Consider the following 26,967-nt stretch of genomic DNA (forward strand, 5'->3'; position numbering starts at 1 on the left):
TCTTGAAGCTCTGGAGAAAAATATTTATTACAAGCGTCTTTACATCACAAAGCATTTGGCTGGTTACGTCAGAGCAATGGTCATTGGACAACTGGTCCCAACGTGAAATATGAAGAACTCGCTCAGAGGGGTTTTCATATTCATGACGTCTGAATATACACTCGGCAGCAAAACATTAGGTCCACGTGATTTACCTGGTTAAGTATATATAGTTAGCCAATCACATGGTAGCATTGAAATTCATTTGAGCAAGTGGAAGTGGACAAAGGCAGCCTACTATGCATCATGGGGAAGAAAGATTGAGGAGAATGGTGTGGTTGTTGAAGGAACAACTGAGGTTATCACACACAACCATGTCCAGGATTTATAGAGAATGATCTCGAAAAACAAGGGAAGAGCCAATGAGTCGTAGTGTACAGATATCAGAGGAGAATGGCCACATTGGTTGTGAATGACAGTAAGGCAACAGTAACTCAACCAACCAGCTGCTACACCAACGTATACAGAAGACCATCATTTGATCATCAACACACTCTTGTTAACTCAGATTTGCTCAACCTAATCAAAACTTGACAATAGAAGGCAGCGTCAGAGCTTTTCCAATAACAATTTGATCCAGCTCACCCTGTCTTTGTGTTGCATCAGTGGAATATTTTGGGCCCCTCAGTTACAACTGAGCATTATCTAAACCCATTGCCGAATTGCTGCTGACTAGTTCTCCTTAATTGTCTCTATAAGCCAGCCAGGCCAATAATAAGCCACGTCAAGGAGCTTGTATATTTTAAACATGATATTTGTTCAAATCTCCACAATTAACACGTATGGAATCAATGCAATGTGGATTAAATGTAGCAACTGCATGATGCTATCATATCCGTATGTACGAACATGTCTTCCGTATCTTGTACAACCTACGCCATGAAGGATGGAAGCAGTGAGGAGCCGATCTGGTGTCACCAATATGACCTACTCTTATGACGCGTGAGTGTACGTCGCTGCAAACATTGTTTTTGAATAACATGGCACTGAATAAAGTGGCACCTTCTTTATTTCTGCTAAAATATTGACATGGTCTGTTAACTATAACAACTTCAAAACAAAACACTTCTTTCAACTGTGGATATAAAAATACCAGTATTAAAATCTTAACTTAGTATATACATTGTCATTCGGTATTATTACGCATTAAATAATTATTTGGTTAGTTTCTATTTCCTACTTTAATTATCAACCTCTGTGTACAATAGCATTTACCTTTTTTTTTTTTTTTAAATGCACACAAAGATATTGCAGCAAAACCTTTAACTGAGCACAAGCCATTTTAAAAGATCTATTGGAAAAGCAGAAATGGATGAACAAGTTTAATATCTCAATGTTGTTTGTACATAATTTAGGTCTGCGCTGTCTAAAAAAAAATGCTCCCATAATTATCAGTCCATGCATCTTATTGGTGCTAAAATTCAGTATGACCCAGTATTTACGTCTAATTCATACGCATGCAAAAATTTTATTTCCTAACTATAATTTATACAGAGCAAATTGTTTATCAGTCCAGATATGATATGTATATTGAAGTGTAGTTATCCACCATTAATTGATGATCTTTGTAAACCATTGTGCAGTACGCTTAAGAAATCTTGACTTTATCACTTAGTGCAGTGCAGATTCATGGAAAACATTCTGCCCCGTTAAGAAATTATACAGTTCTTGGATCGGTGGTTCTTCCGACGGCCAGTGTGCGAGCCATTGCTCTGGGGAGAGAACGCAGTGACCCTTGTAGGGTAGTCCTCGGCATAGTAATGCCCAGCAGGTCGAGGCTGAGGTATTGGCTGACCCAGGAAATAGCCCTCCTCCTCAGAGTCTGATGATGAGGAAGAACAAGTAGAGCACCAATCCTCCTCATCTCCATAGATGCCCATAAAACGCTCACCCCGTGAGTCGCCTTGCATTGCGCTCCGAAGCATATAGTCTGATCGGGTTTGGGAGAAGGCAAGAGGTAACCCATTTGAGGGATGCTGTAAGAACATGGAAGCTGGGTTGGCCAGGCCCTGCTGCTGGGGCTCGTATGGCCTCTGTGCTTTCTCCAAAGGCACCATGTGAAGGGCATTGTCCGAACGGGTTTTGCGGCTCCTGTGGTGCCGGCCATGCCTGTGGTGGTGCTGCCTACTCCGCCCATGGTGGCTTGATGGACGAACTTTTTCTCTGCCCATCTCCTCAGGACAATATGCTCTCCTTTGTGGCCTCTCACTCATGGGATGCTTTCTGACGTTGACCTCAAACCCACCATTATATCCGTTGTCCACAGTGTCTTCGGAGAACTTCACCATCTGAGGAGGCCTAGATTGAGACTTGCTCCTCCTTAGAGCTGGGGCATGAATGAAGGAAGGAGGGAGGTTTTCTGAACGTGGGGACAATGAGCAAAGTGCCCCTGGTGGGCCTCCTCGCAAAGCTACCTCCGCTTCTGCTTCCTCATCTCTCTTATCTGTGTTGAAGTTGAGAGAGTTGTTACTGTGGTGAAGCTGAGATGAATTATATGTTCCCATGTTGCTCATCTTTTCGCAGCCGTCTGCCACTGAGGGATCTTGCATGGGATGAAGAGTGTAAACTAAAGGTCTCTCTCTGCCATCTCCATCCACTGATGCACCTAAAAGGAAATGAACAGAAAGAGATTGTTTTAACGTCATATTATGAGAAAGCATACTTCATTTTAATCAACCAGCAATCTGCTTACCAGTGATATTTGAAAGTGCCAGGGAGTCCATGGAGTCTCCAACACCCTTTTCAACCTTCCTCAGCTCATCAGCAATACACTCTAGGGAGTCCTCATACCATTGCCTACTGTCAGGCCAGTAGGTCGGTCTTCCTGCAACAGACTGGTCCTGATCTTGGTCCATCTCCAACTCTTGGATCTTTCTGGCACTCGCAGGGCCTGGATGGCTTCCATAGGCTGAGTCACCCAGTCCATCCTGTGACTGGGCCCAGTACATTTCAGGCAGGTTCTTTTTGCTTATCAATCCAGGGCTAAGACTGTTGGCTCGAGATTGATTAGAAGTCTGACTTTGAGTAGGACTGGCAGGGGATGGAGAGGAGGCTGTAATCCCCATAGATGTAGTATCGGGCTTCAGCCAGGGATCAGCCATTGTTACTAAATGGTTTCGGTCACTGGTAGGGCTGGGAGACTTGAGGGAGGGCTGTTGAAGTTGGTGTAGCATCCCTCGATCGCCAAACTTAAGGAGGAGCTGAGTCATATAGTCCTCGTGCTGTGCCCACTCCTCAGGATCCTCCTCACCCCCGACATCCTGCTCCTCTCGCTCCCTCCAGAACCTCTCTTCTTCCAAACCAAGATGTCCAAGTTTGTGTCCAACAATGTCAATGTCACCATCAGCATCTCCATCCCCATACTTATGGTCAAATGACGGGACAGTGGCGGGAGGATTAAACAACTGTGACTGTCTCCACTGCTCAGCAGGCCTGCTGCTCTTCCCCATGCGGACACTGCGACGCGATTCACGTGAGCGAGCAGACTGGAATGCTGAATCAGACGAGTCCGAGGCGTGGATATCTTCACCCTGGCTGCATGCTTTAGAGCAATAGATGCGGCCTTGTTTTGGCAGAAAGGGACATCCTAACAAGGACGTTTTGCACTGGGCACAACAGAAGCACTGGTCTGTTGCATGCCAGTGCACGCCTTCATAGGTCATCTGGGCATGGTCAACACCTGAGGGATTGTGTAAAAGAATAGGGAAAATTCACATTATAAGTCTCGGTACGGTCCTTTTACGTGCAAACAAAGATTCTTGTCATTCCTTACGAACACAACTCACCTATGTTTTCACCACAGGCCTCACAGTACTCTGCGTACAGTGACTCAAAGCACCCACAGCAGTAAGGTCGCCCATCTTTCATGATGTACCGCTGTCCCCCCAGCATCGTCTCACACTCAAAACAGGCAAAGTGCTTCATGTGCCAGTGACGACCCTCTGCTTCAGTGCACTCATCTGCAAAGATGATCTAAAGAAAAACACATTCTCATGTTAACACCAGTTTATCATTTTAGAATGCTTCAAGTAGCAGCGAGATACACTTTTACTGCCATTTACCTCATCACAAGAAGAGCATCTTGGTTTGAGAAGCTCTGCGTGGTGTCTCCCACAGAGGATTTTGCCATTTTGGTAAAAATAGATCAGGTCCACCAGGAGTTCTTCACAAGTGGCGCATACGAAGCATGCTGGGTGCCAGCAGGGGCTCGGGCCGGCTCTCGAGGCAAAAATGGCCATCTCCCCTCCGTTGATGCTGCCACAACACTGACAAACACAAATCACAGATACAGCCATGAGATTGGCATCTCAAAGTGGATTACAATGAAGATTAAGGGTCTCAGGAAACAAGGCTTCAACCTTGCTTATGCTATCATATTTTACCTTGAGGATGAAACTAGGGAGATAAAAACAGAACGAGGCGTTTCTGCATTTGTATTGGATGCAGCTGTTGCCTGTGACCCGCGAAGAATGCAGCATAAATAAAAGAGATAACCAAGATAACTCATCAGAAAATGTATCTGCTGATGTGCCATTTGCATCCCTACTGAAATGCACAGAAAGCCAGAACAGCAGGTGTTCCTTCTGTAAATGCCAAAGGAATACGATCCCTTCAAAACACGCCGGTAAATCCTACAATCATGATAACGATTGCTGAAATGTGTTCTTTCGAAAGAAACAAAGGCCAATATTTCATTTCAGATTCATCAAATTCTTATTTCGATGAATCAACCTTCCAAGATTACATACATTACCAAAGAAAAGGAAAGAACAAATCAAGACTTGCTCTGTGTTTCAATGAGTGTGTTTTTTTGTTTTGTTTCTAATATCATTTATTGAATGGTACATTCTTTGCGGTGTAATATTAAACATTAAATAGAAAGCACCAGCCTTGGTCTGGAGCCTATAGATCGAATGACTTTGTAGGGATCATCAGTGCATGTCTGAACCTGCAGTCTTTATATAACTGAAAAGATTCTTGAGACTCCCGATAGGCAGCGACGGGATAGCATGCCCAGCTGTTAACCATTATTACCAGTGGACATGCAGGGGCCTTGGATACAGGGGTGTTGTGTGTCCCTGGAAGTTAAGGCAGCAGGAAACAGGACCCTGACAAAGTGTATGTACAGACCTGTGTGATTGAATGTGTGTATATGTGCCTCCAAATGCCTTCATGATATAAATTACGGATGTGCACGCATGAGGGTGACAACAGCGCGTGTTTGCAGAGCTTTAGGTGAACAGCCTTGCATGTCAAGCATCTCTAACAATGTGTATGTGTGTGCATCCTGAGTCAGCTCAGTGTGACCTTGCATTGCTGCCTTAGCATCTGTGTTCGAGTGGTGAAGGATGTCATCTGCCTGTCCGAGGAGAATTAACATGGCTATACTTCATCTGCTGTTTAGGGATGCCTGGCAGAGGACGTGCTTTGCTCATTTTGACGTGGCTGAATTCGGCAAAAGCCACATGACAGTAATATTTATACTTGATGCAATGAAATTAAGCTTTTCAGAAATAGTATCAACAGTTGCTTTAATTGTCTTGGACATCAAGCTTGAAATGCCATTATCGCATCGCCTCTTTAAAACAGGGTTTCAGGATTTCTGTTTGTTGATTACTGACAATAACTGCTAAATAATTATTACCTAGTACTTTTTTTTCCCCGTGTGCCATGCTGTGATATAGATGGTCGGCAGGAAATTGGCTGAATTCCTCGTGAGGAACCGGCTTCTCCGCTTGACTTAAACATGAGCCTCCCAATTTCCAAGCTTCCTCTGTCGCCCTAATGAGGAAGTTTGAGCCCGCGATTAAAACCTCAGGATTAGCCAATCAGGGCTGTGCCTCAGGCGGCCATGTGTTGGGAAAGCATAGTGGGCGTTGGTTTCACACGATATAAATAACATAAGACCCTCCAGTTGGCTTCTTTGTAACTCTTAGATTACCATATGACTGGTTATATGAGCATGAATGGAAAACAAAAAAAAGCTGGTTTTCATGGGTACATATACATGTGTGTCCTCGTGTCATTATCTTCAATGGATATCCACCTACATTTTCACAACGGGTGTGCTGCAGTGCCCGGGGCAGAATCTTGGGTGTCCCTCTCCCCAGGGCCTCTCTCTTCCTCTGGGTGCTGAACATGTGAAGCTCCCTCTTTTCCTCTTCTGTGAGAGAGTGGCAATATCGCACCTTGAAGAAGCAAAATGAGGACGATGAGTTGATGAAAAGAAAAGAATAAGCAGGTCTGCGCCAGCTTAAAGGAGAAGCCAGTTCGGAGGACAATGCAAAAATAGCATCTTCTAAACACCCATTCATTACTGATGATAGTCAAGCTTTCATCTTTGCATGCAAGTTTGGGGAAGAACATCACACAAAGTCCATATATGGCTGGAAAAGGGTTTAATCAAAGCTAATTCCCCTCAGGGCTGCGTTGAAAGGATGGCGTGAGCAACACACAAACCCATCCCCTTTGTTTAAAGATGGTGATGAAGGCTCAGATTAAAAAAAAAAGGAGGAAAAAAAGGCAAAAATTGTCCTAACAACCAGCTCGGTTGTTCTCTAACAACAGTAAATGATGCTGGTGTGCAAGCCGAAGCACACACATTCACTGCCTGTTCCTTTCATGCACACACAGTGCTTATCCCTCCTAACCACAATTACGCAAGGAATCCTCCGGCAGTTTGCTCCATCAGCCAGCAGCTCTGCCAACAAACGTCATAAAACCGCTCAGTCAAACACTGTGTTTGTGTGCGTTCAGTGTACCTATTGTGTGTCTGCCATGTGTGTATACTGAGACCACCTCTGTCAGCGGAATGCCCCCCCCCCATCGTTGCCTCTCTGGTGGTGATAACCCTCCAGCATATCTCCTAATGTAAACTCTATTAACACAGATGTGAAAGGAGTGCTGGTTTACGCACCATAAGGCTACTATACAGAGGAGGCAGGTATTTACTGTCGCTAGAGGGTCTTTTTGTTGGGTCTGGGGGAATGTGGCTATTGTTGCAGCTCTATTGGAAAAGCCTGTGGATAATTTACCCAGATGTTGGCTTTAGGTTACTGTTGCTAGATACTATAAAAAAAAACCCATAAATATCAGTTGATGTTCACAATAAAAAGCTTTCAAACATTGACTAACTTTGGGTTCTACCCGTTATTACAATGTTTTCACCTGGCATTAAATGTAATATAGACGAACACTTTCTCTTCATTATTATCTCGCTTCTTATTTTTCTAATGAATTGTCTCATGTCGAACATGTGCCACACAACCCTTTTCCAGATAACAAACTTAGTAAATCTTCATAATATGGCTCCAACTCTTGTCAAGGTACATTTGCCCTCGCTCCACCAAAATGCATCTACCGGTAACTGCGATGCAAAGTAGAGCCATTGGCGGAAGTTGGAGGAGAGCCCAGTGGAGTACTGGCAACCACGCCGTTGAAAATCCCTATGTAAACAGCTGGAAAGACAATTTCCGAACTGGAAATGTGCACGTAAATATTTCCTGTCAGTGTGTGGTTTATAGTCTTTACTAATACAAACACAACACCTCTTTTTGGACCGACCATGCTGTTTTCAAGTTCTTATGGAAAAACACAAGAATTAACCACAAGTTTGAACGTCGAGCCATACAAAAAAACACAAAAAAACACCATATAGCCCGGTTCGCATTAGCAGACAGACAAGAACTGTGCTCGGGCCAACAATAAGACTTGGATTTCATGAAATCTTCATGTATTTGTATTAAGATGATTCTTGTTAAACAAACATGAACATAGACCACTTAATAAAAAATCTCCATGTGGTTGTCATGTTACGATTGCCCATTGGAAGTGTGAGTGCAGACAAAGAAAGACTGTTCTGTTAAAACCCTCAAGGTTGTGTTGGGGGGTATTTCCCTTCGTCAAATGCAAAATAACTGTCGGGGTAAACAAAGTTTATTATGAATTTGCACTGAAATCCATTGACTTCTTGTTGTCTCTTTATGTTTCTTTTCAAATACCTTAATTTCCCTTCAAGCTTCGCTGTCACTCCGATTCTAACAACTCGTGAAACCTTTGACATTTTCAGTTGAACTTTCACTGACAAACTTTTGATATTTATAAATGGAAGTTGGGGGGAAAAAAAAAGAAAGGTGCAGTGTCTGGTTTAATGTGTGTCAATTCACTTTAAATGTGGAGCAGCCAGGATGTGTCAGAACAAGGTCAAAGCCATTAAGACAAACACACAGTGGTGTAGTAGTATGCGGTGTGAGACTGATTCAGCACGTACTCTATTCTTTGCCCATAGTCAGCTGGGATTATAAAATCTGCATTACCCATTAATATCTCTCTGTGTCTTCTCTCTCTCTCTTGTTCTCACACACCCTGTCACTCTCCCATTATCTCTACCTCGTTGTCATGTGGCGGCAGCTGGTAGAGGAGCTGTCGGATCCGGTGCTTCTCTCCTGGGCTGTTGACGTACGGCACTTTGTCTTCTGGCAGGCAGGAGAAATACACCTGCACCTGGAGATGGAGACCCAATCAATGAGCTTCAGCACACGGTCAGCATCCAACGACGTGCAGGAGTGAATGGCTGGATTGAGTTCTGCCCTTGGACTAAACATGTCAATCTCTGTCTACTCACGTGTGCCTGACTGTGAAATTTCTCCACACATAAACGGAACACAAAGCGACTGTAAATGTTAATGTTTTGCCTTGGTGAATTTCCCCCTGATGGGCAAAACCAAAACCTGAACAAAATTCTGTTTGTTGGTGTGCAGTTCCGTGACAAAAACATAGGAAAATGTGCGAGACCACATGTGAGATCAAATGAACATGTACATCTTAAATACACAATAGCAAATGAAGCCGTGGCCAGATGTTGTGCTTCAGCATGCAGCCCTGCTAATCCCCTTGTATAGTAAAGGGAACACAATGTCCGCATTTGCACTATAAAAAAAAACCCTGCCTTTGGCACAAATTCATAGTTTAAAAAAAGGACACCTCCTAATATAAACCATGAATGTGCAGCTAATGTGATTTAGCCCACAAGCTCTCGTGTCTTTTGTGCACGATGAATGGAAAGATTGTAAAACCAAAGCAGAGGCATAGTGAGTGCACGGTGTAAATTATGATATTGTAGAAGTGGCGTCCCAACCTGTTCCGGTCTGAGCCCTGGTGGCACCCAGGCGTACTCCTCCAGCGCACATCCGGAGTCGTCATCTGAGGTGGAGCTCCTCTGGAAGCCCACAGACACCTTCCCCATCTTTCCCCCGGTGCGAGCCTCCATGTCGGGGCCCCGAGGCAGCAGGCCTCGCTCACTGTGCTCCAGGTTCATCGCACACAAACGCTGTGAACAACAAAGAGTCACACAATTACAGAGGCAGCCCTTTATTTCACGTCCTGTTTTCTGTATTCCTGCTGTGCATGCTGCATTTTGTTTTATTTCACACAAAACTCTGCCGTTTGCATTTTAGGTGTTTGAAGATTGAGGGTTTTTTGGGGGATTTTTTTGCACTTACTGTCAATACCTCCCTGCAATCAGTCAATTATCTTTAACCTTTGCCTCTTTGTGCTTCTTAACAAAATAATTGCTCTAATCCTGGTGGTGTTTTGAGAGTTTAGCGTAATGGCTAAAGAAATATAACAAGAGCTTAAAATAACACAAAAAGAGAAAAAAAAAGTTTATTCTCAGTATCTTATAAAACCCTCTAACAAAAAAGAAGAATGTTGACAGAAATTTAAAACACATTATCTTTAATCCATTAGATTATTGTCAACTAATCCTTTGTTTATCCATTACACAATGATGACCTGTTAAAAATAGCACTCTACAAAACTCTTATGACAAACTATACATGATCTATAGTGACATTAAAACCAGCAGGTTCTTATCTCATCTGTTGTTTTTCTTGTTGAAGCTATGCATAGGGAAGATTGCATTTTCCAGGTCAGTGAGGAAGTACACAATGTGTAATTCCAGGAAGTGTCTTTGAACCAGAACTGTAATAGTTTGACATAATAAGAGGCAACAGACAATCCCAGCTGTTTCTCCTGAAACATCTGTTGCCGAACTGAGAAGGAAACGGTGGGTTTTTGTGCAGAAAACTCTGATATTATCAGTGACTGAGCGCCTATAGAGGAAAACGATGAACCTAATGAAAATACAGTATATCCTGTGTTCATGTCATCAGTAATAAAACGGAATCAACTTCCTAGACAAAGAGACTCTGTACTGCCGTGGAAATAGTTGGACTCCTACAAATCTCGTCGTGTGCATCCCGCCATGATCAGTAGCCTTCTTATCTCAGCGGCCATGTTCTTCGGAGCACTCCCGGCATGATAGCAGAGCTTTGGTCTCAAGGTGTTGACAGAGCCGCTCTTCATCCGCTCGGAACTCTTTGACATGCAAATCTGGAGCAGAATGGGCTTCGTTTGGGTGGGAAGAGAGACTTCACGCTGGCCCTCCAAACCGTATACAGGTTTTGGTCTTTCACTCAACAGCAGCTCCCATTAGAAGCGCTGAAAGCCTCCGCTGACCAGTAATTATGTCCGTTAGCTGTGCCGCTGAAGCGGTCGGTTAAATTCGGTCAGACAAAAGCTTGTGCCAAGTGATAAACCACTTCCTGCGAGACTGTACAAAACCACGGGGAAGAGAGTGCACCCAAGCATGTTGAACTTTGTGACCTTTTCAGAAAAACACAAGCATTCGTAGGTCTGTATTTTCCTTTTTGACGCTTAACCTGAGTTTTCTGCTAAATGCAAAAAAGGAAAACACACATTTGAATGCCAATAGTAAAACCTGCTGTTTTTTAAAATAAAAAAAACATTTTATTTTAGATAATTCTTTATCAAATTCAAAGTAAATTGTATTTTGTGACCGCAAACATTTTCAAACCTTAACTCCCACTGAAGAGGAATCTTGAGGAGGATGCTCAGCCACGTAGCTGACCCCCAAGTAACTCGTCAAGGAAAATATCTGCACTATCTTAATTAGCATACAGTTCAATGCGACCCGGGACGTCAAAACACTAAAATTGCAGCTTAGAAATGCTGTTAAAAGTCAAACCACGGCTCTTATCACAGTACAAAAGGGGTATTTGGGTGTTGCTTTGTTCTTTGGTGACTAATCTATTGGGTTTTATGGCAGGGGAGATAATGTTATCACTCAGAAGCTTTTCTTTAACTGTTTCACTTTATCTCATCTAGCCTGGTTAAGCACAGTTAGTGGTATATTTAGATAAGGTCACTTGAAATTAAAGCATGATTGTTTACATGGGATTTGGGATTCTTGTCCCAAATTAACAATAATGAAAAGAGCACCAGAGACAATATTCTTTGTGTGTAACATTTAATTTCATTGTTGACTCATCTAGTGGTAAGCTCTGTGGTCTGATGGTTAAAAAAAAAAAAAAAAGCTGTCTTGAATCACTATAATCAGTTTAGGTTCATTTTGGTACCAAAATGAAGCAGCCAATCCTCCCATTTGAAAAGCAACGGATGAAAAACAACTGTCTTTAAGTGCTCTGGCCCTCACATCCCACAGGTTACAGGGAAAAGGTGACTGCAGGTTCCCGAGCCAACATACACAGCAACTCACATTTCACCATGTCACCTCCTGGCAATAACACAATGGCCGTCTTTGTCGAAAACAAAAACTAAACGTCCAGCTATTCCTCCTCTGAAAGTGGGCCGCGGCGGAGACGTGACAGGAGGAGGTTAAGGGGGTTAAAAAGGGAAAGTTGTTTTTTTTTTTAAAAGGCATTTAAAGAGTCCCAACATCAGGTCTGTGTAAATACCAGCCAGATGTAGGCATGCATGCTTCCCCCCCACACTTTTAAAAGGTTCAACTTCATCAAGAAATGTCAAACATAGCATTTTTAAATGAACACAACCCCACCCTAACTGAAGGAATACTTCCTGATTTACTGAGGAGCATGGCTCCTACACTTTATGCCAAAGTGTTTCACGTTTATTAGAATAAAACTGGTACAACAGTAACGGCACTACATATCTGCCATTAAACCACTGAGCTCCCAAGTTTATTTTTCCAAAACTCCATGGGATTTGCAAAGAAAAACTATTAAATAGTAGAGTTCAAAGACTGAGGTCATTGCTCTTAAGGCTGCTGAAGAGTGTTATTCTAGGGCCAAATGGGTGTCAGGGGATGCACAGGAGACCCAACACAGCTGGAGTTAGACCACCTGTACAGACATGAGGACTGTATAGACACAACACGACGGCATACACACAAATACACACAGCATCATCTGCACCAACAGTAATGTGGAAGTTGTGCAAACTTTTTTTTTTTTTTTCCTGGCAGAGCTTTAAAACAGCTCTGTGCTCAATCCCTCTGGTTTCACGACATGTCTTACCTCTTGGGAAAGCATGTCTCTCCACATTCACATAAAGCCCTCCTTCACTGCCACAATCCCCCGGTCGCACAGCACTCCAGCTCTGGCTTCATGTCTGCAGCATCGCGCTCAGAAGATCCACAAACTAATCAGAACCAGATCCCACTCAGTGGAGAAGTAATCCTCCTCCTCCTCCTCCCTCCAATCTCTAAAAGTCCAGCGTCAGCACTGGGGAGACTTTCAAATGGAGCAACTCTCTCTCTCTCTCTCTCTCTCTCTCTCTCTCTCTCTCTCTCTATCTGCAAATGGTTAGCATCTCACATGACAATTCAAAAGTTTAAAGGCCCAGAGAGGGATGGGAGGGCCAAGAAGTGACATCTCTATCTGGAGTGCCTCTGATCCCGTTCTGAGTTAAGTGAGTGCTCTTGGGGCCGCCAGGCCTTGTCAGCCCCTCCCTCGCATCCCCCCACACCAAATCGCCTGCCACCGCACTTCAATCACACACACAAACACACGACCGAGTCAACACCTCCCTCCCCCTTTACCCCCCACCCCCCCCCCCCCCCCCCCCCCCCCCCCCCTACCCTATCTCTACATCCCTTCCTCCAACCCCGAGTTCGACCGGAGCGAGACTCGTTTCTTAAAATGTGTTTTTTTCTTCCTGGAATTCTTCTTCTACAAGACAGACAGCCATTCATTATAAATCTGTTTCTGTACATATCCATTGATGATTCACTTCAGTCAATGTGAAATTTGTTTATATTGAAACCGGCCAAATGCTTTTTTTAAAGGGCCCCTGGGGTCATCTGGTCTAATACATCTCATCTCAGTAGCTCCAATAACGGCCCATCAATTTGTACTTGGAGTTTGACTGCACAGGCTTTATAATATTGAGCATCGTTCAAGACTGAGCTGAAACATTTGAATGCAATCCCAGACTTTGCTGTCCTTTTGTTTTGAATAGCTGAAAGAAACTACAACTTTTATTTTTCCCATTGTGATTCATAAACTTACTATTCCCCGAAAAGCTGTAGCGTCTAGTCCGTAATAAAAGTCCTCGTGCCTCATTGGTGTTTCGCTGGTTAAATTTCGACCACGCTTCCTCTCAGGTCCGCCTCATCCATCTCAGGAAGTTCTCACGCAGGGGGAATCCGTCTCCTCACCCTGTCACTGACATCGCTGCCCCTCCCCTTCCTATTTTGAGGATCTGAATGAGTGAGAGGAGAGAGGTCCTCTGTCCTCATCTCTCACTTCAGCCAATCACAATGACATTATTGTCAGGGAACACTCCACTTGAGGAAACTCCTGACAACCGAGCCGAACGACCAGAGAAGTTTGCTCAAAAGAGACGTGGAAGCGTGGACACTTTGAATTTCAAGATGTTAAAACATGAAGTCGCAAGTAAACATTTTGAAAGAGGAGCAACACCGAAACAAAACAAAATCGCCGTGCCTGTGGAAGTTTTGGTGTGCTTATTTGGACAAGCTGCGCCATCAGTCATTGTGAAGGGCTGAAAAGCAACAAGGGTGTCATTTAAACAGTCAAAAATGACAAATGAGTTTACGCAATTGTCCCCCGGACAAAGGCCTCTCCTCTGACAACCCCACAAAGTCACTCGCGGGGTGGGGGGGGGGCAACAGCGCTGTTTGTCACATGCCAGATTACCTGTTACAAATGAGAAATGACTCAGTTAGGTAATTAGCTTAGGAGAGTGGGATGGAGAAAAGAGATTCTCTTGTGTGCTTGGAGATGAGGCTGCGCTATGTGCTTCGCCAACACGGCCGTCTTTCTTGGCATAGCAGTGCATATTTGAAGTTGAAAGAAGAGACAAGGGGAGCTTGGCAATCCAGTCGGAGGGTGAACCTTTCAGAAAAGTGCTCAACCTTTCCAGGGGCCTTGGCACTGCTCCTCCAGGAAAAAAAAAATAAAAAATCTGTTTAACCTTTTGAAGATGTGATTAAATTTCATGAGATGCTGTTCAGGTCCTTGACACGTTTCAGTTCAAATATCCTCGCAGAGTGGAAAGACACTATTTCGCTGACAAAAACAAGTACTTAATTCAGACAATAAAAACAGCCAACGGGTGGGTGAGGAATGCTCCTGCATGAATAGAGGACAGGTCCGAGGATGACTGGCTTTATTCAAGACAATAGGCAGATATCTGCTTTTCAGACTGGGCCTGGGCTTGTGGCCAGAGGCCTATGGTTCTTTAGAAAGCACATGAGGACAGTTGACCTTGCTGTCTCCTCGGGGGGGGGGGGGGGGTGGGGGGGGGGGGGTAATTGGTGAAGTTGTGGGTGTTAGACTGTTTATCTATTGAAAGAGAGCGAGATCCAAACGTGTCATAGCAGGATTTTAATGCCGCGTCCTTGCTACACATGACAGTCTTAATGGTTGTCAGCCATCAGGAGGCGAAGAGTCAAGTATCAGCACTCTGCAAAGCCGCTGGACACACGTGCTTAACGGATGATTCCTCGGTCTCATTCACATGTCTGAGGCTGATCAACAGGAACCGACTAATGGAGGGTTTATGCAATGACCTTTGACCCCTCTTGCTTAGTGGACAGTAATGTGCAGAAATCACAAACTTCTTTTCTTGAGACATTTCTAATCAGTGTGATCCAACAATATTTCACCTCGCAGCCAAATAGGAAAATTTTACTTTTCTGTACGAAGTACACACGCTCACCGCTTTTGAATTTAAATTTGCTTCAGCAACAAAGTGTACATTTACTCCTGTTTGCGACACCATTGTCTGCATTTCCTACATACACCGGATACGATCCTTATATTACATCCAGTAGATCGTTTGAGTGAACAGAGCCTTAAAGGACCTTCCCGTTTCTGAATTCTTTGTCACACTCTTCATCTTTCGGAGTGATCATTCCTGTCCTTGGCGAAAGCTTGGCCTTTTGAAATCCAAGCCCAAGAAAGTCTAGACTACACACCGACCGAGCACACACTCGAGCCAGATAACAACTGGCACACTTACTCCTGGCTTCACAGCTTATCTTTATACCGGAATACAACTCGGCTGGTAATTTGACCTTTTCCTAACCTTCAACGCGAAGGGCCGGCTTACTAAACAAACGTGCTCTTTTCCAGCAGTGCTGTTCTCTATTTTCATTTATAACAGCCGTTCACACCTGGAGTTTGCGAGGAGTCTTTTCATCCCCAGGAGGCAAGAAGGGGTTGAGAATGCAAATATCCAAGGAGACACTTCTTTGGTTGTTCACAATGGAAATCAGCAAGAACAACAACTTGTTCCAACATGTTGCAGGACAGTATGTTATAAAATTCAAATGGGAACTGAGACCATTCCTGACGCTAAAGAAGTGTAACATGCAAATACATGCAACTAAATATTTGAGGATAAATTAAATAAACGATCGGCTTGCAAGGCGACATTTGTCTTGAAACAAGTTCTTCATTGGGGACAAAGTTTGAGAGTTCAACAATGTGAATTTTCTTTAAAGCCAAACAAGCAAATGTTGGTTCTTCGGAGGAGGAAGAAGGCAGGATGTTGTTGTATGTGAAATAAATTTAATCTGGCAAATGGTGTTTACAACAGAAGAGACGCGTGGGCACCAAACTTTAGCTTTTTTTTAAAGCAAACTTGAAATCTTAAGTTGTGCAGTTACTTTTTATTAATGGGCAGTAAAAAAAAAAAAAAAAAGTCTTAAGCCACATATGTAAATCCAATTATCTTTACAAATGTAGAAACACGCTGGCTGTGACAAACCAGCCGACACATACAGTCAATCCACATTCACAAGTACCTGAGCTCAACATCTCAAATCGCATCCATTATGATTCCACCATTCAGGCCCATTTAAGCTCCATTCAGCCCTATTCACATTGACAGACGCCTCTCAGCAGCCTGTCACACCAGGAAATGAATCCTTCAGGCCCCACTAACAAGGCCCACCAGCTCAGTTTGCCACTGCATATCAAGTCTGTGGAAGTACTGCTCAACGGCGGCGTTGTCAGATCAGTGTTAATATTCCTTGACACTCCCCAGCCGAGTGTAATTTAAGTTTCTAACCATAAAAATCCTCTGCGGAGATTTGTTAACACTGCAGGGTGTTACCTACACACCTTTGGGACAACGGAAATGTCAATAAAGGCACTATAAAGCGCAGGAAGTTGTCAGCTGTGATGAGGAACCTTGGTGGGGATGGGGTCTCATCTTGTTTCATAGATATTTATACTAGAAAATGAGAATCTATTTTGGGTTGCGATGAAGCTGCTTGTGGGTTTCTTTGCTTCTTTGTGAGATAACTCAGCCACCTTTCAATAGAATTGTTTGAGATTCCTTTTAATTGCAAAGTATGTTTCCTACTGAGTTTGGTTATACTAAAGTAGCTTTAGTAGCCATGTACTCGAGAATAAAGTGACAGAAAGTTTGATCAAAATATTTACACTTTCGGACTTTTTTTTTAATAATGTTGTCCAAACAACAAAGTTTTAATATCTGTAATATTTACATTATTATACATTTGTTGTATGATTGTCCTCATTGCAAGATAAAGACGTTTCATGGATCAAGCTTCTATAACCAGCTAGTGTTTGTGATTCAAAGCCAAATCAATAAAGCTATTTTAGGTTTGCTTTGGAAACCTGAACAGTCTTCAGGCACAAAGCACTTTAAAAAAAATGTTATTCTCTTCTATTCATTTTCGATCAATTGTTGCAAAATAAAAAAAAATAATCCTTGCATCAATGCAGCTCCTGTTTCACCTTACATTTGTATCTGACAGTCTTCATAGCACTTTTTGGGGCCGCCTATATACGTGCATGTGTTGCCAATTATTCCAACATTCATGCGGATTTCCTGTAAATCCCTTCACTATTCACGGGCTGATTGGAGTATGTTCAGGAGTTGCACTTTTTGAGGGCTAAATGAGCTTGTAAGAAGCAGCACAAAGTCCTTTTCTTTATATTATTACCATTGCTTTTCATGAGTTTTGAAATAAACAACCTAATTTAAATTGCTCAATGCATACCATTACCTGAATCTAACAAGCCCCAGATCTCCCCGTAGGCTAAAAAATGATATACTGCCGAGCTAAAGTATCCTTCAAAGTGTTTCTTCAAACCTCTGTGCTCCTAGGAAAATACAACTATTAATCAACAATGGAATGAGTGATATTACACTTCAAAATATTGGAAGGATGAGTTTTTAGGTAGCCGGTGGTGTTCATGAAAGTACACACTTTGTTCTTTAAGTATTCTGCACTATCCTTCACAACTCGATGTATTCAATGTCCATTTACAGCACAAAATGTAACCGAGTGTCTCATTGTCACCATTTAAAATCCTCAAAGTTGTGGTGTGGTATTTTGCTTCAAAGCATCACATTATACTTCAAGTCACACACTCTTCGTCTGATACATAATGTGACTCATAAGCATGTACACGTTATGATCCGTATACAATGCAAACGCTTTATTCCCGTTTATCCATAAATATATCTTCTATACCACTTTGCAGGGTGCTGGAGCCGACCCCCGCTGGCTATTGGTAAAGTGAGAGTACACACCGGGCACCATTCAAACATTCATTTCACAGAAAATGATCATATTGTTATGGCAACACAGGCGTGAGCGCACACTAATTTGATAAGAGGAGCATACATATGCTTACCTTTAAATTATCATTGTGGACAACTTGTACAAATGGAGTTTACTAATATAAAGCACAATATTACAAATACTGACACCTTTTAAGTAAGCTATAGAGGCATTGTCCTTGTAGTTCTGTGTGTGTGTATGTGTGTGTAACAGAGAGAGGAGAAAAAGAGTCTTGTGCATCCCATCCAAGTCTAATTTGATATTGTTAAGTGATGCATTCCTCCTTTAATAAAAGCCAGAGGACATTTGAAGTGCGTGTGTGTGTGCGAATGTGCACATGTGCTTTAATAAGATCCCAGGCTGCTGCGATCACATTGCCTCAGACAAACCTGACTCTTAAAATTACCTTCACCAGAACAGGAAGAACAGCCAAGACGCGCAGGCAATAGAGTTTAAAAATAAAAAATGCCAAGAAACACAATGCCTTGTTCTTATTGACGGGAAAATGTGCTGTTGATTTGCTCCACTCCGATGGTAAGAAAGGTACAGGCTTAAGTGTTGGATCACTGATGTAAATAAAGCCAATAACATGCTGTAACTCAGACAAGCAGGGTATTATTATTATTATTATAGATGATTTTTAAAGAAAACGGAAACACTGATGGAGAAATTAAAGTGACACACTCCAGCTGAAATAAAAACATTAAAATATATTTTGACTGGTCTCCTTATTGGTTTCATTCCTTGTTGTTGCCATTCCGGGAAGTCTGACTAACGCTTAATGCAGCCATTTGATTGATTAAAGTCCCTCTGTCACATTTTAGCCTTCTCAAAAGCGAAAGAAAAACAAAAAAGAGAGCGAGAGCAGAGCAAATACAAAAACAGATTTGTATGATGACATATCAGGCAAGGCAAGCAGCAGCATTGCATCAGGTTTAGCGTGTGTGTGTGTGTGTGTGTGTGTGTGTGTGTGTGTGTGTGTGTGTGTGTGTGTGTGTGTGTGTGTGTGTGTGTGTGTGTGTGTGTGTGAGAGAGAATCTCCTGTGAATTTGGCATAAGAGATAGATGTAGGCCAGGGATTGGGGTTGTGTACACAGAGGCTTAATGACAGGACCCTGGAGGGATGGGACATCAGTCAAGCGGAACAGACAAACACACTTTTTGATGCGCGCACGCACACACAAACTGGCATTACACAACCACCAGCCTCACTTTCCCATAAATTAGCATTGGAAACACAACAAGCGCTGGGAAAAGACGGGTCCGACCAAGTTCATCGCCTCGGGCACTCAGGCTGCAATTTGGCCTACATGAGCTTGTCACAATTGTCAGGGCGTGTGTGAAACCATATAGCCTTTAGTGTCACAGCACATTCCCAAAGCCTTCTTTTGTTTCACTATAAACAGGTTACCGAGCCAGTGATTGAGAGAGGCCGAGATTCTGAGAGATAACAAAGCAGCCGGCCGACATCAGCTTAGCGCAGCTCGCGAACGGTTTGGTGACGGGCTTGGATCCCAGATATCGAGGCCGTGCGTCGTATAAAAAGCTGTCTTGAGCTCTGGTGTTTAAATAAACTCACTAAGTAAGTGGCCATTTTTGCAGGGTGCTCGTCTCTCTCCTCTCCCAGGGTCTGCGGTTGAATTTGGCCAAGGAGCCGCCGTCGGCATTCCACACTGACCCTCGAGTAGCGGGCCTGAGGTTCATGGGTAAACAAGACGACCGGTTTGGTGGGCTCGCTGGGTAATTTTGGAGCATGTCTCCCCCCCCTCAGCTCCCCTTTCAGTCAGCCATATCCTCAGTTGGCCTCTCTGTTAATTCAGACCTACCTGACAGTTCTGACTAAAACCTTCTGGGTTTACTATCAGTCCCGCTCGGCGACAGGCTTTGCTCTCTAAACACACACCGAGGACTAATCTGCAACAGATGGGAGACGAACTGGAGAGGAAGTAGTATAAAAGGATATACAGCATATTTGTACCCCTCTGAACCAAACGATAGGGTTTCAGCGATGTTCCGAGCAAAGCCTGAGGAGGGGTGTAATGATGTGCACAGCGGAGGCTCCCGGGGGCTTAACAGCACATATTACTAGGAGATATAAGCTGCCCATCCGCAACCAGATGTCTTAAAAGACCCAGAGGGGAGAGTCTTCGGGCCTACACTGAAGGCAGCGGGCAAACGCTCTCCAACAGACACATGCAAAGCGTTGAATAAATAGAAACATATGCACACGCACACTCACACGCACACACACGCACACACAAACAAACAAGACCCCACATGCTGTATTTTACGGGTGGCTGGTGGGAGATAATGAATGCCTAAGCCCCCAGTTAACTGTCTGAGTTTTTTTTGTTTTTTTTTTGGGGGGGGGGGGGGTCATTGGTGTAAACACAAAAGACATTTATTTACCACCTCATTAATGCTCGGGGACAATTTAAGCTTCTTTTCTCAGGCCCCCCCCCAAAAAAAGGAAACCCGCTCGCTCTCAAAAGCATCAAAACACACATAACAGTCAAATCAGTGTTTGTTTTGGGACAAGCACTCAGCGGAAAGCCCCCAAGCTTTCATCAGCTAACCTCTATCAGTGGATATCTGTTACAGCACTCATCTCCTGGAGGTGATTTTGTCCAATCTGAAGGAGGCCCCCACGGTCGGGATACAAGACAGCCAGCGAAGAAAGACGCAAATGTTTCAGACAAAGTTGTAAGAGTGATTAATGCTTGAGGTGTAGGTCTCACACGCCGACCGTAGAATGAATAAAACCCTTCACAGCCGAAATGACCAGTTGTGGTTAGAAATAGGTTGTGAACCTGCATCACCACTTTAATTCATTTTTGACTGAAAATAGTCTTGGTATAATTCTGCGGCTTTTCCCACCCTCACTTACACTGCAGTTATCGCAACTGCCCATTTCCTGACTCGCGGGTGGCATCAGATTGGATAAAGCCATTTCCCTTTAGAATCAATTAAGAGGCTAGTATTCCTCTGGGATCGTGTGAGGCCACATGGAGATACGCCGCCAGATAGCAGACCCCAAAGACCTCTGCAGGCGCAGGGGACCACCCAATGTAACACGAACTCATTGTTCGATCAAAACTCGTGCCTTTCTTGGAACTTTAAAGTTTTACAATATAATGTTGACAGTCTAAAACAGCAATATTTATGGAAAGACAGTTGGCGTCTATTAATAGCGCCATATTTTTGTTGTCAAGCCGAAGTACAAACAGTTGGGTTATATTGTTATTGTAAACCATGATACCTACAAAGTGGTAGCTTTTAATTTGCAATTGCTAAAGTGGTACTGAATTCTTCAGATCCTCCTTCTCAGATACGAGGCCGAAAAAACAATATTTCCAAACAAACTCACCCCAAAAAAGAAAAAAAAAAATGGCATTAGCAGGATTGCACATTACAACAGCAACACAGAATGACTGATGTCGCACCTGACAACCCGCAATCTGTTGTTGGAGACCTTTTATGTCTTTCCAATCAAAAACAAAACTGGAAGCTATCATTTGTGCTCTGCCTCGGGGTGGTCATTTGACTGGGAATAATTACGAGGTTGTTTCGCAGCAATCTTATCTTCCTATGTGCGACTCTGCTTCTGTCTGTACTGTTTACCTTCACCTGAGCTTTAAAGCTTTTTAATTATTATCATCTAATAATCATCACCTTTAATGTCTCCATAACTGCTGTGGCTGGCGACTGACGGCGTCTGGGCCGCCGAGTGTACCTGTATGGATGTATGTGTGTGTGTGTGTGTGTGTGTGTTAGTGGCTTTAATCATCATCAAATAGAGCTGTGTGTATAGGTAATTACGTTGGAGCCGAATCGACTCTCACTGGCAGGCACGAGTCAGGAACTCGGAGCAGCACCTCGGCGTTTGCACGGCTTAGCAAGTGCTGCGGGCGACTTTTATTTCAGCTGCAAGTTTTGACACAGTATTGAGTGCAACTCTGCCTCCGAGTCCATTACTCAGTGTCTGATGTTCGTCTAAGCTCCGGATTACTTTTCCTCCCCACAAGCTGACCATAATACCAGGCTTGTGCAGCCAATGCGGCCTGCAGGGTTTGGTCGGCAACCACTCAGTGAGCACCGGGATCACCATTAATGTTCATAGATCAAGGACTGCTGCCCCAGCACCGACACACTCGTGAATGATCTGACCAAAACAAATGGCTGATGGGTATTTCAATTACATGTAGTGAACATAATGACCTTTTTAGTATGTCTATTAACCAATAATAGGCATTTATATCTAATGAGTCTAGTGATTCATTCATTGATTTGCCTAAATTGTAAGAAATAAAAGGTGCAAAAATAAAAAAAAACCTATTACCACTGCTAGCAAGTATTTGATGCTTCTTCAGGTTGATTTTCACTTGACATGTTTAGAAATTAAACACTCTTTATATATCCTCACATGACACAACGATGTTAAAACTGTGCGTTTCCCACGTGAACTTCAGATGTTTACCTTTTATTTGCTCTGTTCTTCATTATTTCTCTGTTCTGTTTCTCCAGTTTGGTAATTGGCCCTTCACTGTTTGGCCCTTCACACACAACTACAGGGGATAGCTGCTTGGCAGACTTGCGTGTATATACAAATAAGTGTGTGTGTGTGTGTGTGTGTGTGTGTGTGTGAGAGAGAGAGAGAGAAAGAGAGGAGAGAGAGAGAGTGCTCTCTGAGGTTTGGAATGATTTACACAACCCCACACTCGATTAATTCCAGTATGACAGAACAAACTTGCCTGTGTGTACACATGTTGGTCTTGGGTATTAGACTGACTGAGCCGTACAGACAGAACAGTGTTGACTTACTAATAGATGGAGGTCCCGCATTTCTATTTTTTTTTAACACACACACATACACACACACACACACACTCTCTCTCAGAGACACGCACACACAAGTTTCACATTATGTTTCTTATTAGCTCCATGTAGTTTATGTAATGCCAGCCTGTGCTCCAAGTCAAACATTGGGACGCAAGGAGTGTGTGAATGCTGCATGAAGCAGTCAGCCTGGAACAAACCATCCAAGAGATGTACACCGTTAATCGGTGTTCATAATTTTATACACGAGTGCGAAACACTCCAGAAAGTTCTATTAACTTTTTCTGGTTATTTGTGTTGATATAGGAAACAATAGAAGAAAAAAAAAAGAGTTGAAAGACGTCACATCGAGAGCTTTGGAAACAGCTTCAGTTGCTGTGATCAGATGAGGTGTTTTAGCCGAGGAGCCAATGGCTCTAAATCCAGTACACCCTCGGATACCGAGCAAAGAGGTTTTCCAGGAGAGGGTCCAACAATATCAAAACAATCTCCAGGCTGGATTTCCTCTTTGGCACTCAAGCCCCACTGGAGAACGAGAATCTGGGTTACATATGAGAAGAAAAAAAAAACGAGGGACTGTAGGACGACGCGTCAGCCTTTCTAATTGAAAGACACTGCTTTAGGAAAATGATTGTGTCTATTTTGAAACGATACCCCCCCAAAAAAATCAGCAGAGCTTCCACTCTCTTTTAAATCATGTGAAAAAAAACCAACATCATATAACCGGTTATTCTGCCAAAACTCGTAATTATACGACATCCATGTCTTCTTCTGGGAACTAAAAGGTCATCTTTTCAAGATTTGCTTAACATCCTCTTCAACAGAACCATTTCCTCCCTCCCTCACTTGTTTAAACAAATGCAACCTTTTCATCCAAATGACTCAAAAATTTGTTGATGTCAAGAAAATATGCTTTATTCGTTGTTCAGGCCGACGGTACTCTTGTGTCTAGGAATTCACTGAATTTGCGTCACAGTTTTCTCAGAGTCATAGACCAAAGTTGCTGTCGAGTATCTTTTAGACTTCGATCGGTGATATAGCTCCTCGCAGGCGGTAGTCAAACCAAGCATACTGATCACTTCAGAAACTGCCTGACTTCACTCTCCCATGTGGTCCAAATGGCTGACCAATTAACAGCAGCTTAACTCTTTAGTCCAAACATCTCTCTCTCTCTCTCTCTCTCTCTCTCTCTCTCTCTCTCTCTCTCTCTCTCTCTCTCTCTCTCTCTCTCTCTCTCTCTCTCTCTCTCTCTCTCTCTCTCTCTCTCTCTCTCTCTCTCTTCATGTAGTCTTGCAGGAAAACACACACATATGCATGCATGCGCACACAATCATACGAAAAGTAATAGGCACTTAGACCGAGTACCACACACAGACAAGGACACACACATGCACACGAATACATACTCATTAACAAAGGCTTAGAATTGCAGAGTGTACACCCCCAGCAAAGTGTAAAATAGTCTGCCTGACTGGCCTCCCACAGAGGGGGAATACACACATCAGTCACCTGATCCGAGGCTGCCCCAATCCAACTACAAACAGCTCACAGGCAGACTTTCAGCACAGGGAGGGAATATCTCTCATGTTTGGCTGCATCCAGGACACAACGATTTTTTCATGAAAAGGCCTTTAGTTTTGGTTTGATTCCAACCACTCAAATGTACACAACATGAGGCAGTCCAAAAGTTTATAAACGTTACTGCAGCATCTTTACACTTCTCTCCCACCACTAGGTGCCACCACTGGCCTCACTACAGATCACACGGCACTGAAAACCTACCTTAACACGTCACTATTGGCCTGATAATCACGGTGTCTGTTCTTTGCAATCTGTCTTTACATTTTAATCACTTTTAAGGTCACATTCTGTACCTTCATTTACATTTAATAAAAACTTGTATCTAACTGGTGTCTGTGATTAAAGATTAAAACTGCACTTCAAAGAACTCGCGTCTGTTATGAAAACCACATTTAAGTATTATGTGTGATTATATGTGAGAAGTGCTTCGGTGCTGCATTTGTTTTTACGCGAGCTGATGTGGCTTCACTTTGTAATGGTTCTGTGGAGTTGGGTTGTGGTCTGTCAACACTGATGCAGCTCTAAGAAGTTCAAGAGACACGAACAGAGAGAGAGAGAGAGAGAGAGAGAGAGAGAGAGAGGCGAGAGAGAGAGAGAGAGAGAGAGAGAGAGAGAGAGAGAGAGAGAGAGAGAGAGAAAGAAAATATGTCAAGGGGCCGAGTGAGAAAGCGAGAGAGCCCACCTGAGTGACAAGCAACAGCTGAGTTCACACATCTGGAAACCAAAATGCAACCCTCCATTAAGTGCGTCTTTTTACGCACACGCGTTCCAAGTTAAAATCCCCGTCGACTCAGCCACAGATTCACTTTTTTTTTTTTTCCTCTCTCTCGCTCTCTCTTCTACTTCAGGGGAAATAAGTCACAGGGCCTCTTCAAGTAATCTAATTTCTTTTTGATTTAGCACATGAAGTAATGGGGAGACAAAGTTTCAGCATCGCTTGATCTTTCTGGTGCTTGATCATTTCCAGGAGATGAAAGCAGAGAAGCTCCTCAGCGTCTTGTATCTGAGCTTTTTCCGTGATCCACTGAATCCTTCAACTAATGTAGAAACACAGTCACCCTTAATAATGGCATGCTGTTTAAATAATTGAAAAAAAAAAGACTACATGTAAACACTCACCTCTGAGGAGAAACGGTCGGTGCGGGAGCGAGTTGGATATTCCGTTCAGCAAGATACAAAATAATTACTCTTGTGAAGGCATCCGGGAAGGCTGCAGCCCGACAGACACAACTCAGAGCCGTTTAGAGTCCTGGATTAACTTCAAGATGCAGTTTCTTAGTGCATGATCAGACGAAATAAAAGGAGCGAGTTGGAGATGGAGGAAGAGTGAAGGACGCTCACCAGGGCTGAGCGCTGCGCAGCTCTGGCACCAAGTTAAAGCGCACAGAAATGACATTAGCGCTGCGCTGCGCCCATTGGCTCAAACTCCGAGCCCCCCTCCTTCCTCCCCTCCTGCACATACAAACACACGCCTCACGCTCCCTTTCTCCTTTTTTCTCAGGAAGACAGCATAACGTGTATTTCAAAGTGAGGCAAGGCAAACTGCAAAGTCACCATAAACACACTCGTGTCTGCTATAAACACCACCAGTGAACACGATCACAGTAAACTTTGTCTTCTAAAACTTTCTAGCCAATATTTCTTATGACCTTTTAACATTTGTTTACCGTCTGTTAATTTGTTATTTGTCAAGCAGTGTCATTTCAAACAACTGTATAGACTGGAATGCCTTCTTCTGACAATACAATTAAATGTGGTGATAAATACTTTGAGTTGTTTGAGTAAAGAGTATGTCTACACGTGTATTTTAACAACAGCACTTTCACTTGTAATTATGTTAGTTTCTAACCAATGTAACCAACTAAGATACAAATTTTCATTCCTCTTCACAGATGACCATTCCGTTTATTCTCATGATGACAAGCAGTTTCCTGTCCTGTTTGAGGTATGTATGTATGTCATACTGTACATAACTCAGCCTCCTGAAACTCAAAACTGGCACTTCATCACGAGGTGTGGTTGTTGTGTGTCCTCCACACTGTGTGATTCTCAGCCCTGCCTCATGTAAAGATATGACTCAAACGCACATAACATATTCATACGATGCACTTGTAACAAGTGAGGGCACGTCGCCTCAATTTGGCCACGTTACCAGCCTGTTGCATCTTAGCGGTGGCGTGTTTCTGAGGTGTGTGCGATCATGAAGAAAAGCAAAGCTGGATATTTTGCACTGTCACCCTCTGATCATTTAGTCTTGTGACTCAGCCTTATATTTTTTGCAATGGGGTCTTCTGGACACAGTAGGGTCAGAGTGTGTTCTAATGACACTTTACCACATTTGCTCCTTGAGGAATCATGTGATGTCACTTGTTGAGTATTTAGGATGAAAGATAATATGCCGCATGCCACCCAACACAGTCAGCCACCACCGAGCACTTGGCCTGCATACTGAGGTAAGCAACTATTTTACGACTTACTTTTCCTTCCATATCAGTTCATCCAATTTAGGGTAGAGGGGGCGAAGCTGGGGGTCGCCAGTCCGCCTCAGAGCAAACGCAAAGAGACAGAAAATCAAACACAAACACACACACACATCTTTATTT

At 43.3% G+C, this 26,967-nt stretch overlaps 1 protein-coding gene across 1 annotated transcript; it reads right to left on the bottom strand.

The window, feature by feature from the left end:
- Positions 1–4: 4 nt before the first annotated feature.
- On the bottom strand, positions 5–25,732 carry prickle1b (prickle homolog 1b). The gene is made up of 8 exons (XM_080492372.1): positions 25,484–25,732; positions 9,176–9,367; positions 8,428–8,541; positions 6,090–6,227; positions 4,101–4,304; positions 3,825–4,011; positions 2,732–3,718; positions 5–2,644 (listed from the first exon to the last, which is right to left on the bottom strand). The coding sequence occupies exons 2-8, from the start codon at positions 9,353–9,355 to the stop codon at positions 1,689–1,691; spliced, it is 2,766 nt and encodes a 921-aa protein (XP_080348498.1). The 5' UTR covers positions 9,356–9,367; positions 25,484–25,732; the 3' UTR covers positions 5–1,688.
- Between the last annotated feature and the right edge of the window lie 1,235 nt (positions 25,733–26,967).

This window comes from Lipophrys pholis, assembly GCF_963383615.2.
Source record: "Lipophrys pholis genome assembly, chromosome: 22".
In the NCBI taxonomy this organism is placed as follows: Eukaryota; Metazoa; Chordata; class Actinopteri; order Blenniiformes; family Blenniidae; genus Lipophrys; species Lipophrys pholis.

Coding starts and splice junctions, on each gene's coding strand:
- prickle1b (XM_080492372.1), bottom strand. CDS start 9,355: ATGAACCTGGAGCACAGTGAGCGAGGCCTGCTGCCTCGGGGCCCCGAC. Junction 8,542..9,175: donor CAGGGCTCAGACCGGAACAG/GTTGGGACGCCA, acceptor CTCCATCTCCAG/GTGCAGGTGTATTTCTCCTG. Junction 6,228..8,427: donor TGCCGCCACATGACAACGAG/GTAGAGATAATG, acceptor TGCTTCTTCAAG/GTGCGATATTGCCACTCTCT.